The 12608-nt window shown below is 43.4% G+C and overlaps 1 protein-coding gene across 7 annotated transcripts in view; it reads left to right on the top strand.

Moving 5' to 3' along the window:
- Positions 1–1324: 1324 nt before the first annotated feature.
- The window catches only part of LOC126266854 (mucin-5AC-like), a 622221-nt gene continuing 610937 nt past the window's right edge, over positions 1325–12608 (top strand). For all 7 annotated transcript variants that reach the window (XM_049971462.1, XM_049971464.1, XM_049971468.1 and 4 more), the window contains exon 1: positions 1325–1379. In XM_049971462.1, coding sequence (XP_049827419.1) covers positions 1344–1379 — 36 coding nt within the window. In that variant the 5' untranslated portion in view covers positions 1325–1343. The remainder of the gene's footprint in view (positions 1380–12608) is intronic.

Here is a 12608-nt window from a genome sequence, read left to right as displayed (position 1 = left end):
CTTTGTACTTTGTAAGTTCTCTCTTATCATTCTTAAACTTTCCAGTGTCTCCAAGTCTCCTCCACGCATACCTTCTACTTTCACAATACGCAAATAAAGCGGTAGCTATGATAAAATAGTGCTCTTTGCATAACTCCACGAGGCGACTTCCACTTCCAGTCTCCCCCCCCCCCCCCCCCTCCCCAGTCCTGGAGTTTTTGCTATTCAACCTATCTTACTTTTCCTGCTGTCCAGTTGCAGTCCCCCACAATGGGGATTCTGCCTCCCTTACTGTAATGGGTAATTTCTTTTACTTCATTGCATATTTTGCCAATCATTCCGTCGTCCACGCACAGAGACAGGCAAAGAATTTTCTTCTCAGCTCCGTCAGTGAATGAAATGGGATGAAACTTCGATAAACGACAAAGAAAGAAAGTAGTTCCTTTGGGACGCAATCCGTAATGTTTCACAAAGAAATACGTGTAGATCTACTCCTGTACAAAACCATGATTAAGAAAATGGTATCTCACGGTGCAGCTACTATAGTCAATAACATAACGACGAGGAAACGGTTTGAAGAAATAGTTACAGATAAGAAGCCACAGAAACTGGAGCAGTTTTTTTGTAATAACAAACACAAAGAAAAGTAAGGGAGGGGTGGGGGGAACCAGCGGATATAAAATGAGAAACTCATTATAAAGTTGAAAAAAATATCATGAAACAGAATTCTTACAAATAATGATAGCAGCTGCGAATTAAATGGTTTACTTTCTCTGAAAATGTTACCTCTTCATCAAATGGTCCACAGTTGTCCTTGCCTGTCATGCACAGATTGATAAGTTCCCACCAATTTAACTGACTGACAATAGCGCGTAATATGTGAATACGTGGTTCCATAAATAACACAAATAAATTTGGTGTTTTGAAGATTCATTTTTCCTTTCTCGGAGATATCACAGCTTGTTAATTATAATTCAGCTAAATCATACAAAATTTATCCAATTTTCGAAAACGTGGAGAATTATCTGGAAGAAAATTTATTTACCGGTTAGTACAATCGGACATGATGTAACTGAAGCAGACTTTTTTCGGAGATGCGTTAATAAAAAAGCATTGTTCCTACTATCAGAAGCCGTGCACCTGGCTTAAAGCAGTGAAATAATACTTATCAGTTTTGAAGACTCCAATTAATAGCAGGGATCAAATGTATTTCATCCGTCAGCTTCAAGTGGGAAACTCTTGAGAAGAGTTAAGGTTGCTCGTATGGACCACTCTGATATCTAGGTCCTGCGATAATTTTTTGATACGGGAAAGATATATAAGGCCAGCCTCGAGCGTCTGGTGGAAGAGAATACAGTAACAACATGAGTCAGTTGGTGGTGATTTTCACACTGCTCCTGGTAAGCCACATTAGTATTTACAGCCCATTATTCTGAAATAGCAGACGAGGTATTCTTCCTCATGCCAGTTTATGTTTAATGTTATCGTATTTTAAGCTGTAAAATCCCTAACATTTCCGTCTGTGTATACATTTCGGACACGCAGCAGTCAGACGTAATATTGCTTCAAATAAGACATGTATAACATGTCGGCACGTTTCTGACCCACCGAAGGAGTGAAGGTTTGAAGTAATACGTAGACTCTGTTTTCCAGATTCTTATGAATTTACAGTTCGATTTAGAAACTACATTGTTCCACGTCCTTAGAAGTAGTTTGAACTAGAAACTTTCCGAAAGTGAAGGCTGTGGTTACTGTTTATTGTACGTACCTTTCTCACACAACTGAAAAATCCACGTAGTAGTTCGAATGCGAAGAGATATTGAGTTTAGCACGTAATTCGCTTTGTTATGAATCATGTGAAATATTCCTAACTTACTGTCAGTGAGAATATCCCTCCAGTGGAGGCCAGAATCAAGGTACTGTGTGTGATGTGCTTTGCACTGTTGCCTAGAGGCAAATTCCTTGGAAACTATTGTCTCCGCTGCTTGCTGTCACTAATCTGTCCTTGGCTCAGTTGCTAGTATGCTGTTCAGTGTTCATTCCAGAATGGAGAGTACTTGATTGTTAAGTTTCCGTCAGAACGGTTGTTGTCTCTCGTGCCCATGTGGTATGGCATCAACTGGAAACAGATCGAATCATGGAGGTTCGTCGTTCTGCACTGCGACTAACATTATTTTATAGTCGACTCTTCACGCCGCGTTATAGCTGGATCCTTCCAAACAGAGCGTTCAACGTCACGACCGAATCGTTCGCCGTTACCACACTGTCAAACGCCAGTTCACTTCCAATTACTTATCTGGCTTTCTTCCTCAATGTGTCTGGATGCCGTATTCTGGGTCTGGCCCTTTTATTTCTTATTTCATCACACATGCTAACAATATCATAAACAACACGTACACACACACACACACACACACACACACACACACACACACACACACACACACAGACTCATACCGAAGAATGCTAACGAAAGACACATACACAGCACTACCCGGAAACTTTTGGATCATACCGCACGAGACCCGAGTCATCGTCCATTATACGGTTATCTCAAGCACTGAGACCGGCACACATTACGTAAGTTCCGCAGTTCCGCACGACGTCGAATTTTTGAAGGCTGTCAGTTAGTCGATGCAACTGGGGCACCAGAGTCACAAATACAACAGCGTACTTCTGAATGTAATGGCGTAGCGTAGTGGTCAGCGGATAAAACTGACGTGTAAAAGATCGAAGGTTCAACTATAGCGAAACTTTTTAATTTTCTCAGAGTAATCAAAAGACTTTGTTTATCATGTATAATCAAATGATTGGTTAAATGTAATATGATTTTCAAATGTAATATTTTATTTCTAATGATTTGCCACCTCATCTGCAACCGAGTGCCACCAAGGACCGGTCATTAGTTGGTATCGCGGCATCCCGTGCACACAGTGTTAGGATACTTTCACGTAACCAATGACAGCGAGAATTTACAGATTGCTTTCACCGCTAAAACTGAAATTTAACTGCGGAAGATGGCAATGCAAACAAAGATGTTGACAATTTTATTCCGTCTTGAGCTGCTAGTAGAGGTTAGCCTTAAACGCCGTGAACAAAGAGATGGTGATTTTAGTTCTGCCGCGGATTGATCACCAGCGTTTCCTCGGATGCATCGCACATCTCGAGGTTGTGGTCAGGTTAAGACATAAGGCTACAAAACTCGTCTGCCGCGGCTCACTGATTGGTCGGCTCTCGATAGGGCGCCTCCCTTTCTGCCTTACCTCGCAGCGGCCGCTGTTCCTCTGTACTCATTTACAGTTTTGTGAGGTGGCCCGCCGTTTTTGTGTCTCGCCTGTAAGCGGGCGGTAGCCCGGAGCGGATGTGGCAAAACTGTAGCGGCAACTGACGGACAGCAACTATCAGAGTAATTTTCATCGGACTATATTAATGTTCCTGAGGCGCGTCCTACGCTAGTTTCCTCAAAATTTTCTCCAAACCCACTCACTGTAGTAAAACACAACGGGTATCTCATGAACCCAGTACATATCAATGCTCCTTAGACTTATGGTTTAACTGCGAAAAGTATGTCATTTACATTTGCAAATAACTCAGCTTTTGGCACATTAAACCCTATGGCACTTTTGATATTTGCATTCTGTCTAGAAACACTTTGTGCCATTCATTCTAAAAGGAATAAAATGTGACTGGTTTAACCTCTTAAATTCGCTGAACATAACGTCGAATTATTAATAAGACTGTCATATATTGAAAAATTAACCCTCGCTTACACGTTTCTGGTGTCTGCAAGGATGTTCTACTAGACTAAGGAATATTCCACGACTTCTTCGAAAGAGCATATTCATTAAGAGATATCTTATTCTGCGTATTATCGAATGCAAATAATCTGTTGATGATATCGCAGTCGATACGAAACTTACAAGGAGCCCCTTGAGTGCGAGGTCACAAAAGGCCAATGGTGTTTGAGGCATTCGACGCCCCATCCACCCACAATATCGCCTGCTAATGGCAACAGGGGCGTGACTGGAGGTGTCCAGGGGTTTAGCACATCATGAAGCTATGGAGCTTAACTCTCAATGGTGCTACAGTGATAGTGGTGGTAATGCAAAGCAGAGCAATGGCAACGATAAACAAAGCAAACATAGCGTAATATCTACAACAGCGGTTTACATTTCGTCAGAAAGGAAGCCGAGACATTTCATTGAGAAAGAAGTGGTAGATGAAATATTAGCGGTTCTGCAAGGTGAGTCGGTGTACTGTGGTGTGGTGCACGCTAGACTCTGCGGACAGTGTACGATGATGACGATACGTGCTAAACAAGGGAAAGAGACAGTGAAACAGCTGTCGACGAGCCATGCAGTTCATCAGCCTTCAAGGAAAGAGAGCTACGAATTCCGTCTCCAGTGAAACCTAGTAAAGGACAAGTCGTCGTCCAAGGAGCGGATGCTAAACGTACATGGAAGATCATCCGCAACATAGCGAAAACAAACAAACAAAAAAATGGAGAAGAAAAGAAGTGATTTCACTTTGTGAAATGTAATACATACGTCCGTCCCACGGAAGGCTGATCTCTGCACCTCCCGGACACTCATTTTCTGTCGCCCTCCTGATGCACGTGGTGTGTCATTAGCAGCTAACATTTTTCCTCCCAGTTGTTAACACAACACTTTCAAATGAGTTTTTTTAATCTTTACTGATACAATGCAGTATACAATGATACAACAAAACCCCACCACTTTAACTGTTTAGTGGGTCTATGTGTGATACAACATGAAAACAAAGCAGTATTGTTATAAAAAACTCTCGGGTAGTGGCATAACTATGAGCAAGGTTAATCCATTTTATTAATCTACTCTAATTCTAATCTACTACGCAGCGTTTCAGGTGTGCCAGTTTATATACAAACCTACTATTAAGGCTGCTCCCCGAGCTAACCCCAGTGAGCCTGCCCCTGGCTCTGGGCTGGCCAAGTTAGTTTGAGTCGCTGCAGTCCCCACTGGGTTAGTGTTGTAGGTATTCTAATTCTGCCTAATACTACTAATACCTGGTACTTAAGCTGAGATTGCAGGCTGTTTGTTGTCTGCGATATGATGCACCGGCGGGCCTAATCCTGTAGCGTGGCGGAATCCAGTCGTAAGAGCGACTGGCCAATTCCGCGCCCGGCGGTTTGGGCGTGTACACCTCAGTCTCTATCCGTTTTGGAATTAACCATTTTGGTTACTAATGAAATCCTTCATGATCTTTCGTGATATCCCCTTAGCCAGATTGTTGAGGACATCGAAGGTATCGGCTCGTTGTATTGTTCGGTAGTAGTCCTTAAATAATGCGCCACATCATCGTATAACGGACAGTAATAGATTGTGTGCTCAGGTGTACCGTCTTGAGCACCGCAGTCACACGCTGCTGTAGCTCGCTTACCAAACCGACGCAGGTATTTCGTTTATGCCCCATGTCCGATGAGAAAGTGCAGCAGTCCCCGACTTGGCTCAAAATGACTTATCACAAGTCTTTCCTTGATGTTGGGAAACAGTTGGAAGACACTTCTCGCTGTATCTTCATTTTCCCAGGATTGTTACCACAAGTCCTCTACCCTTCTACTGACAGCAAACTTGTGCCCTACCTGTACCCCCAAAATGTCTCTGGTCCTGTCTCTTTTTCCTTTGGTAACCCAATACCATGCTACCTGCTCTCGTGTCCTTATGTCTAGTGGACATAACCGCATTAACACCGGTAGTGCCCCCCTAGGAGTTCTTCAATATGCTCCAACAGATCGTAATATGTTTTCGCTGCACCTTTCTCACCGTCACGGCAGACGTCACCGTCGTGAGCCTGTGCGCCCAGACCCCACGCGCATATCCCACTATTGACATTAAAATTATGTTGTGATAGGACTTGATTAATGCAAGTGGCACATAAAATCTCTTACGTCCTATGTTGATCAGACTATTCAACACTTCTACGGCTCGTCGCCTTGTTATTTCCATGAGAGATGTATAATTCCATTTTTTTATCAATTACGACTCTTAGACATCTTGCCTCGCGGCGCCGAACTGGTGTTCCTTCTATTCTGACTCTTGGGTTCCTCATCAGACTGCCTTTCAGGAATATGTATGTAGATTTATGCTGTGCAACCTTCATCTTGCCTTCTTGGCACCACTCAGCGAGTAGCGTTATTGCACGTTCTACTTTTGCTTCGACGTCTTTCGGCTACGGCCGCGAACCAACAGGAGGAGGTCGTCAACGTAGCCTGTCATGTCTAGCACCTCCTGGCTGAGTTGTAACTTCTCCAGTAACGGTTCTATGTTAACGTCCCAAGAGAGTGGCCCCAGACCGGAGCCCTGTGGACACCCCTTCGTGATGGTTTTATTTTCTCGCTAGGCGCTGATAGGCGAACCTCCCTGTCCGTACAATAGCTCTCCAGACAGCCATAGAGGGGCCTGGACACTCCTTCTGACGCACCACAGGTTGTCAAAGGCGCCACTGATGTCCAACACGATGCCAACCACTTACTTAAGCGAGGCTGAGCTGCAGGCCTCAGCTGCCAGGGCTATTGCGTCAGACGCCCATCGCCCCAGCCGGAAGCCTGTCACTCATCCCGCACAGTATCCTGTGTGCCGTCAGTCTATCAGCTAATAGCTTCTCCAACAATTTTCCCAAGATGTCCGTGAGACATACTGGCATGTAGGACTTTGGTTTCATGGAATCCTTGTCCTTCCCCTTTTTTATGATTATCACGCTTGCTCTTTTCCAAATTTTTGGAAATTTACTAGTCCTAAGACATTCATTGAACAACCCCGTGAGAGGTGCTATTAGCTGCAGGGCGAGGAACTGTACAACCTCCACTGCTATACCGTCTGGCCCTGGGGCCTTTCCCCTTTTTAGTGATCTAGTATGGGCAGCAACTTTATCCTCTCAAAAGGGGTACACCAAGGCGTCATTTGTGTTCTCCTCCTCATCCTCCCTGCAGATTTGCTGTCGGAGCTCCGTTTCTCCATTGTCCTCGTCGTTTGGCAACAGAGTCCGCAGGAGGACCTCAGCAGTCTCTCCAGGACTCTGTAGTTCGGCCGCCATCTCTGATTGTGGAGAGAACCGCAAGTGACTTTATCTTTTCCCTGACCAGCTTTTAGGGGACTCCCCAAAGGTAAGTTGCTAGTTCCTAGTTCCTTCGGTACATATCTCTCCCAGCTTTTGTTTCTTACCTCCTTTAGTTCTTCTTGCAAGACGTCTTTTGCTTCTCTGTATTGCTGCAACCAATACTGTTTTTCTTGCCAGACGGCACTTCGCGGGTAGTACTTCCTGGCCCGTCGCACAGACTGGCGCAAACGTTCGAGGTCGGCAGTCTATGGTGATGGGGAGGTCGCAACGGCTCTCCTCCTAGTCGGCACAGCAGCCTTCACCTCCCTAAGTACTGACCCTACCAGTTCTTCCGCGTATCTATCCATGTCTAGGTCACCCTCCAAATAACCCCTGGCTACGAAGGTTGTCGGAGAATTCTAAGTTTTTCCGAAAACGAGCAACCAAGTACCAAGACCGTCCAACTCCGAGGAAGATCAGATCCCGAATTCCACTCTGATGCGATGCAAGAGCGAAGCTAACATTGCTCATCTCCCTACTCACCTCGAAAACAGCGAATCAGCATTCAGTGCTGATTCCAAAATTCCCTCACACTGTCTCAGTATATTACTGGCGCCAATACCGGCTGTTCCCTCCAATTTCGACAATTTCGAGCAGGGATTTATGATGTCAAGTAGCCTTAGTTTAAGTTGACCAATCATGCCTCTGCTATTCGGCTGAGGGCACTGAACTTGCCATTTGAGCGGCTACGAAAACAACCTGCCTAGACCACCGGCCAGCTGGCGCCAGACTGTCGCACCCAACAGGACACAGTCCACAAGTATTCTCAGAATCAAGAGGACAATGCAGTCAGTCGGTGCCAGGTGTCTTCGTTCGGGACGCTTCGGGAGGGTAAACATAAACTGCGGCGACACTCAGAACTCTCGCAGGTCGTTTCGCCCTGCATACACTAGGCAAAACTCGACGGACGTCAGTCGCTCCGCCAGGCGCTTAAGCCTGTTGTACGAACCCCTCAGAATTCAGGGAAGTGCAGCGCCCAACCGGAAACGCAGTGTGCCGCGTCCTCCGATACCTGCCACGCACAGGCCACCCAGGGGAGTAACCCACCACGTATAGAAATAAAGTGAGCTCTCAGTACAAATACTCTCGTTTTAATAACCTTATTCGGTCTGTTACTACTGTGCAACGACGTAGAACATTAATAAAATTAATGAAAATGACATGCAAAAGACGGCATGGAACATGTCAATAGCAGGAATTAGTGAAGTTCGGTGGCAGGAGGTTAAAATGGCTCTGAGCACTATGGGACTCAACATCTGAGGTCATCAGTCCCCTAGAACGTAGAACTACTTAAGCGTAACTGACCTAAGGACCTAAGGACATCGCAAACATCCATGCCCGGGGAACGATTCGAACCTGCGACCGCAGCGTTCGCGTGGTTCCACACTGAAGCGCCTACAATCTCTCGGCCACACCGGCTGGCGGTGGCAGGAGAAATACAGGTGAATACAGGGCTATAAATAGTGGTAATGCAGGAGCACGTTTAATGATGAATAAAAAAATAGGAAAGAGGATAAGTTACTAAGAACAGCATAGTGAATGAATTATTGAAGCCAAGATAGGCACGAAGCCCACACCCACCGCAGTAGTACAAGTTTGTATGCCAACTAGATCTGCAGCTGATGAAGATATTGAAGAAATGTGTAAGGAGATAAAACAAATTATTCGGATAATTAACGGAGACGAAAATTTAATAGACATGGGGGACAAGAATTCGATAGTAGGAAAAGGAAGAGAAGGAAAAGTCGTAGGTAAATATGGACTGGGGGAAAGGAATAAAAGAGAAAGCTGTCTGGTAGAATTTGTACGGAGCATAATTTAATCACTTCGCTTAAGAATTATGAAACAAGATTGAATACATGGAAGGGGCTCGGGGACACGAGAAGGTTTTAAATTGTACGACATATCCCGGGGCAGATGTGGACTCTGGCCACGATATATTGATTATGAACTGTGAATTAAAACTCAAGAAACTAAAAAAAAAAAAATGTAGGAACTTAAGGAGATGAAACTTGGATAAACTGAAAGAACCAGAGGCTTAAAGAGTTTCGCAGGGAGCATTAGGGAACGATTTGACAAGAAAAGGGAAAGGAACACAGCAGAAGAAGAATGGTTAGCTTTGAGAGACGAAATACTGAAGGCAGCCGACGACCAAGTAGGTAAATAGACAAGGACTTGTAGAAATCCTTGGGTAACGGAAGAGATATTTAATTTAGCTGAAGAAAAGAGAAAATATAAAAATGCAGTAAAAGGAGCAAGCGAAAGGGAATACAAACGCCTCAAAAATGAAATCGACAGGAAGTACAAAATGGCTAAGCAGGAATGGCTAGAGGACAAATGTAATGATATAGAAGCATGTATCACTAGGGGTATGGTTGATGCCGCCTACAGGAACTAAAGAGACTTATGGACAAAAGAGAACCACCTGTATGAATATCAAGAACTCAGATGGAAAAGCAGTAATAAGCAAAGAAAGGAAAGCAGAAAAGTGGAAGGAGAATATAGAGGGTCTATACAAGAACCGCACTTGAGGGAAATATTATGGGAATGGAAGAGGGCGTAGATGAAGATGAGATGAGCGATATGATACTACCTGACGAATTTAACAGAGCACTGACAGACCTAAGACGAAACAAGACTCCCAGGAATACATAATATTTCTTTAGAACTACTGATAGCTTCGGGAGAGCCAGCCACGACAAAACTCTTCCATCTGGTGTGTGCAAGATGTATGAGACAAATGAAATGCCTTCAGACTTCAATAAGAATACAATAATACCAATTCCAAAGAAAGCAGATGCTGATAGATGTTGTTGTGGTCTTCAGTCCTGAGACTGGTTTGATGCAGCTCTCCATGCTACTCTATCCTGTGCAACCTTCTTCATCTCCCAGTACCTACCGCAACCTACATCATTCTGAATCTGCTTAGTGTATTCATCTCTTGGTCTCCCTCTACGATTTTTACCCTCCACGATGCCCTCCAATACTAAATTGGTGATCCCTTGATGCCTCAGAACATGTCCTACCAACCGATCCCTTCTTCTCGTCAAGTTGTGCCACAACTTCTCTTCTCCCCAATCCGATTCAATACTTCCTCATCAGTTATGTGTTCTACCCATCTAATCTTCAGCTTTCTTCTGTAGCACTACATTTCGAAAGCTTCTATTCTCTTCTTGTCCAAACTATTTGTGGTCCACGTTTCACTTCCATACCTGGCTACACTCCAATGAAAATACTTTCAAAAATGGCTTCCTGACACTTAAATCTATACTCGATGTTAACAAATTTTTCTTCTTCAGAAACGCTTTCCTTGCCGTTGCCAGTCTACATTTTATATCCTCTCTACTTCGACCATCATCAGTTATTTTACTTCCTAAATAGCAAAACTCCTTTACCACTTTAAGTGTCTCATTTCCTAATCTAATTCCCTCAGCATCACCCGATTTAATTGGACTACATTCCATTATCCTCGTTTTGCTTTTGTTGATGTTCATCTTATATCCTCCTTTCAAGACACTGTCCATTCCGTTCAACTGCTCTTCCAAGTCCTTTGCCGTCTCTGACAGAATTACAATGTTATCGGCGAACCTCAAAGTTTTTACTTCGTCTCCATGAATTTTAATACCTACTCCGAATTTTTCTTTTGTTTCCTTCACTGCTTGCTCAATATACAGATTAAATAACATAGGGGAGAGACTATAACCCTGTCTCACTCCCTCCCAACGACTGCATCCCTTTCATGCCCCTCGACTCTTATAACTGCCATCTGGTTTCTGTACAAATTGTAAATAGCCTTTCGCTTCCTGTATTGTACCCCTGCCACCTTCAGAATTTGAAAGAGAGTATTCCAGTCAACATTGTCAAAAGCTTTCTCTAAGTCTACAAATGCTAGAAACGTAGATTTGCCCTTCCTTAATCTAGCTTCGAAGATAAGTCGTAAGGCCAGTATTGCCTCACGTGTTCCAACATTTCTACGGAATCCAAACTGATCTTCCCCGAGATCGGCTTCTACTAGTTTTTCCATTCGTCTGTAAGGAAGTCATGTTAGTATTTTGCAGCTGTGACTTATTAAACTGATAGTTCGGTAATTTTTACATCTGGCAACACCTGATTTCTTTGGGATTGGAATTAATATATTCTTCTTGAAGTCTGAGGGTATTTAGCCCGTTTCATACATCTTTCTCACCAGATGGTAGAGTTTTGTCAGGACAGGCTCTCCCAATGCCGTCAGTAATTCAAATGGAATGTTGTCTACTCCGGGGGCCTTGTTTCGACTCAGGTCTTTCAGTGCTCTGTCAAACTCTTCACGCAGTAACGTATCTCCCATTTCATCTTCATCTACATCCTCATCCATTTCCACAATATTATCCTGAAGTACATCGACCTTGTATAGACCCTCTATACATTTCTTCCACCTTTCTACTTTTCCTTCTTTGCTTAGAACTGGGTTTCCATCTGAGGTTTTGATGTTCATGTAAATGGTTCTCTTATCTCCAAAGGTCTTTAATTTTCCTGTAGACAGTATCTATCTTACTCCCAGTTATTCTCGCTTCTACATCCTTACAGTTGTCGTTCAGCCATCCCTGCTTAGCAATTTTGCACATCCCGTCGATCTCATTTTTGAGACGTTTGTATTCCTTTTTCCCTGCTTCATTTACTGCTTTTTTATATTTCTCCTTTCATCAACTAAATTCAATATTTCTTCTGTTACCCAAGGTTTTCTACTAGCCCTCGTCTTTTTACCTACTTGATCCTCTGCTGCCTTCACTACTTCATCCCTCAGAGCTACCCATTCTTCTTCTACTGTATTTCTTTCCCCCATTTCTGTCAATTGTTCCCTTATGCTCTCCCTGAAACTCTGTACAACCTCTGGTTCTTTCAGTTTATCCAGCTCCCATCTCCTTAAATTTCCACCTTGTTGCATTTTCTTCAGTTTTAATCTACAGATCATAACCAATAGATTGTGGTCAGAGTCCACATCTGCCCCTGGAAATGTCTTACAATTTAAAACCTGGTTCCTAAATCTCTGTCTTACCATTATATAATCTGTCTGATACCATTTAGTATCTCCAGGATTCCTCCATGTATACAACCTTCTTTTAAGATTCTTTAACCAAGTGTTAACTATGATTAACTTATGCTCTGTGTAAAATTCTACCAGGCGGCTTCCTATTTCATTTCTTAGCCCCAATCCATATTCACCTACTACATTTCCTTCTCTCCCTTTTCCTACGACCGAATTCCAGCCACCCATAACTATTAAATTTTCGTCACCCTTCACTATCTGAATAATTTCTTTCATTTCATCATAAATTTCATCAATTTCTTCGTCATCTGCAGAGGCAGTTGGCATATAAACTTGTACTACTGTAGTAGGCGTGGGCTTCGTATCTATCTTGGCCACAATAATGCGTTCAATATGCTGTTTGTTGTAGCTTACCCACTTTCCTATTTTCCTATTCATTATTAAACCTACTCCTGCATTACCCCTATTT

Source organism: Schistocerca gregaria, chromosome 4 (assembly GCF_023897955.1).
Source record: "Schistocerca gregaria isolate iqSchGreg1 chromosome 4, iqSchGreg1.2, whole genome shotgun sequence".
NCBI lineage: Eukaryota > Metazoa > Arthropoda > Insecta > Orthoptera > Acrididae > Schistocerca > Schistocerca gregaria.
The sequence above is the reverse complement of the archived record's forward strand: the minus strand, read 5'-3'. Positions and strand labels throughout refer to the sequence as shown.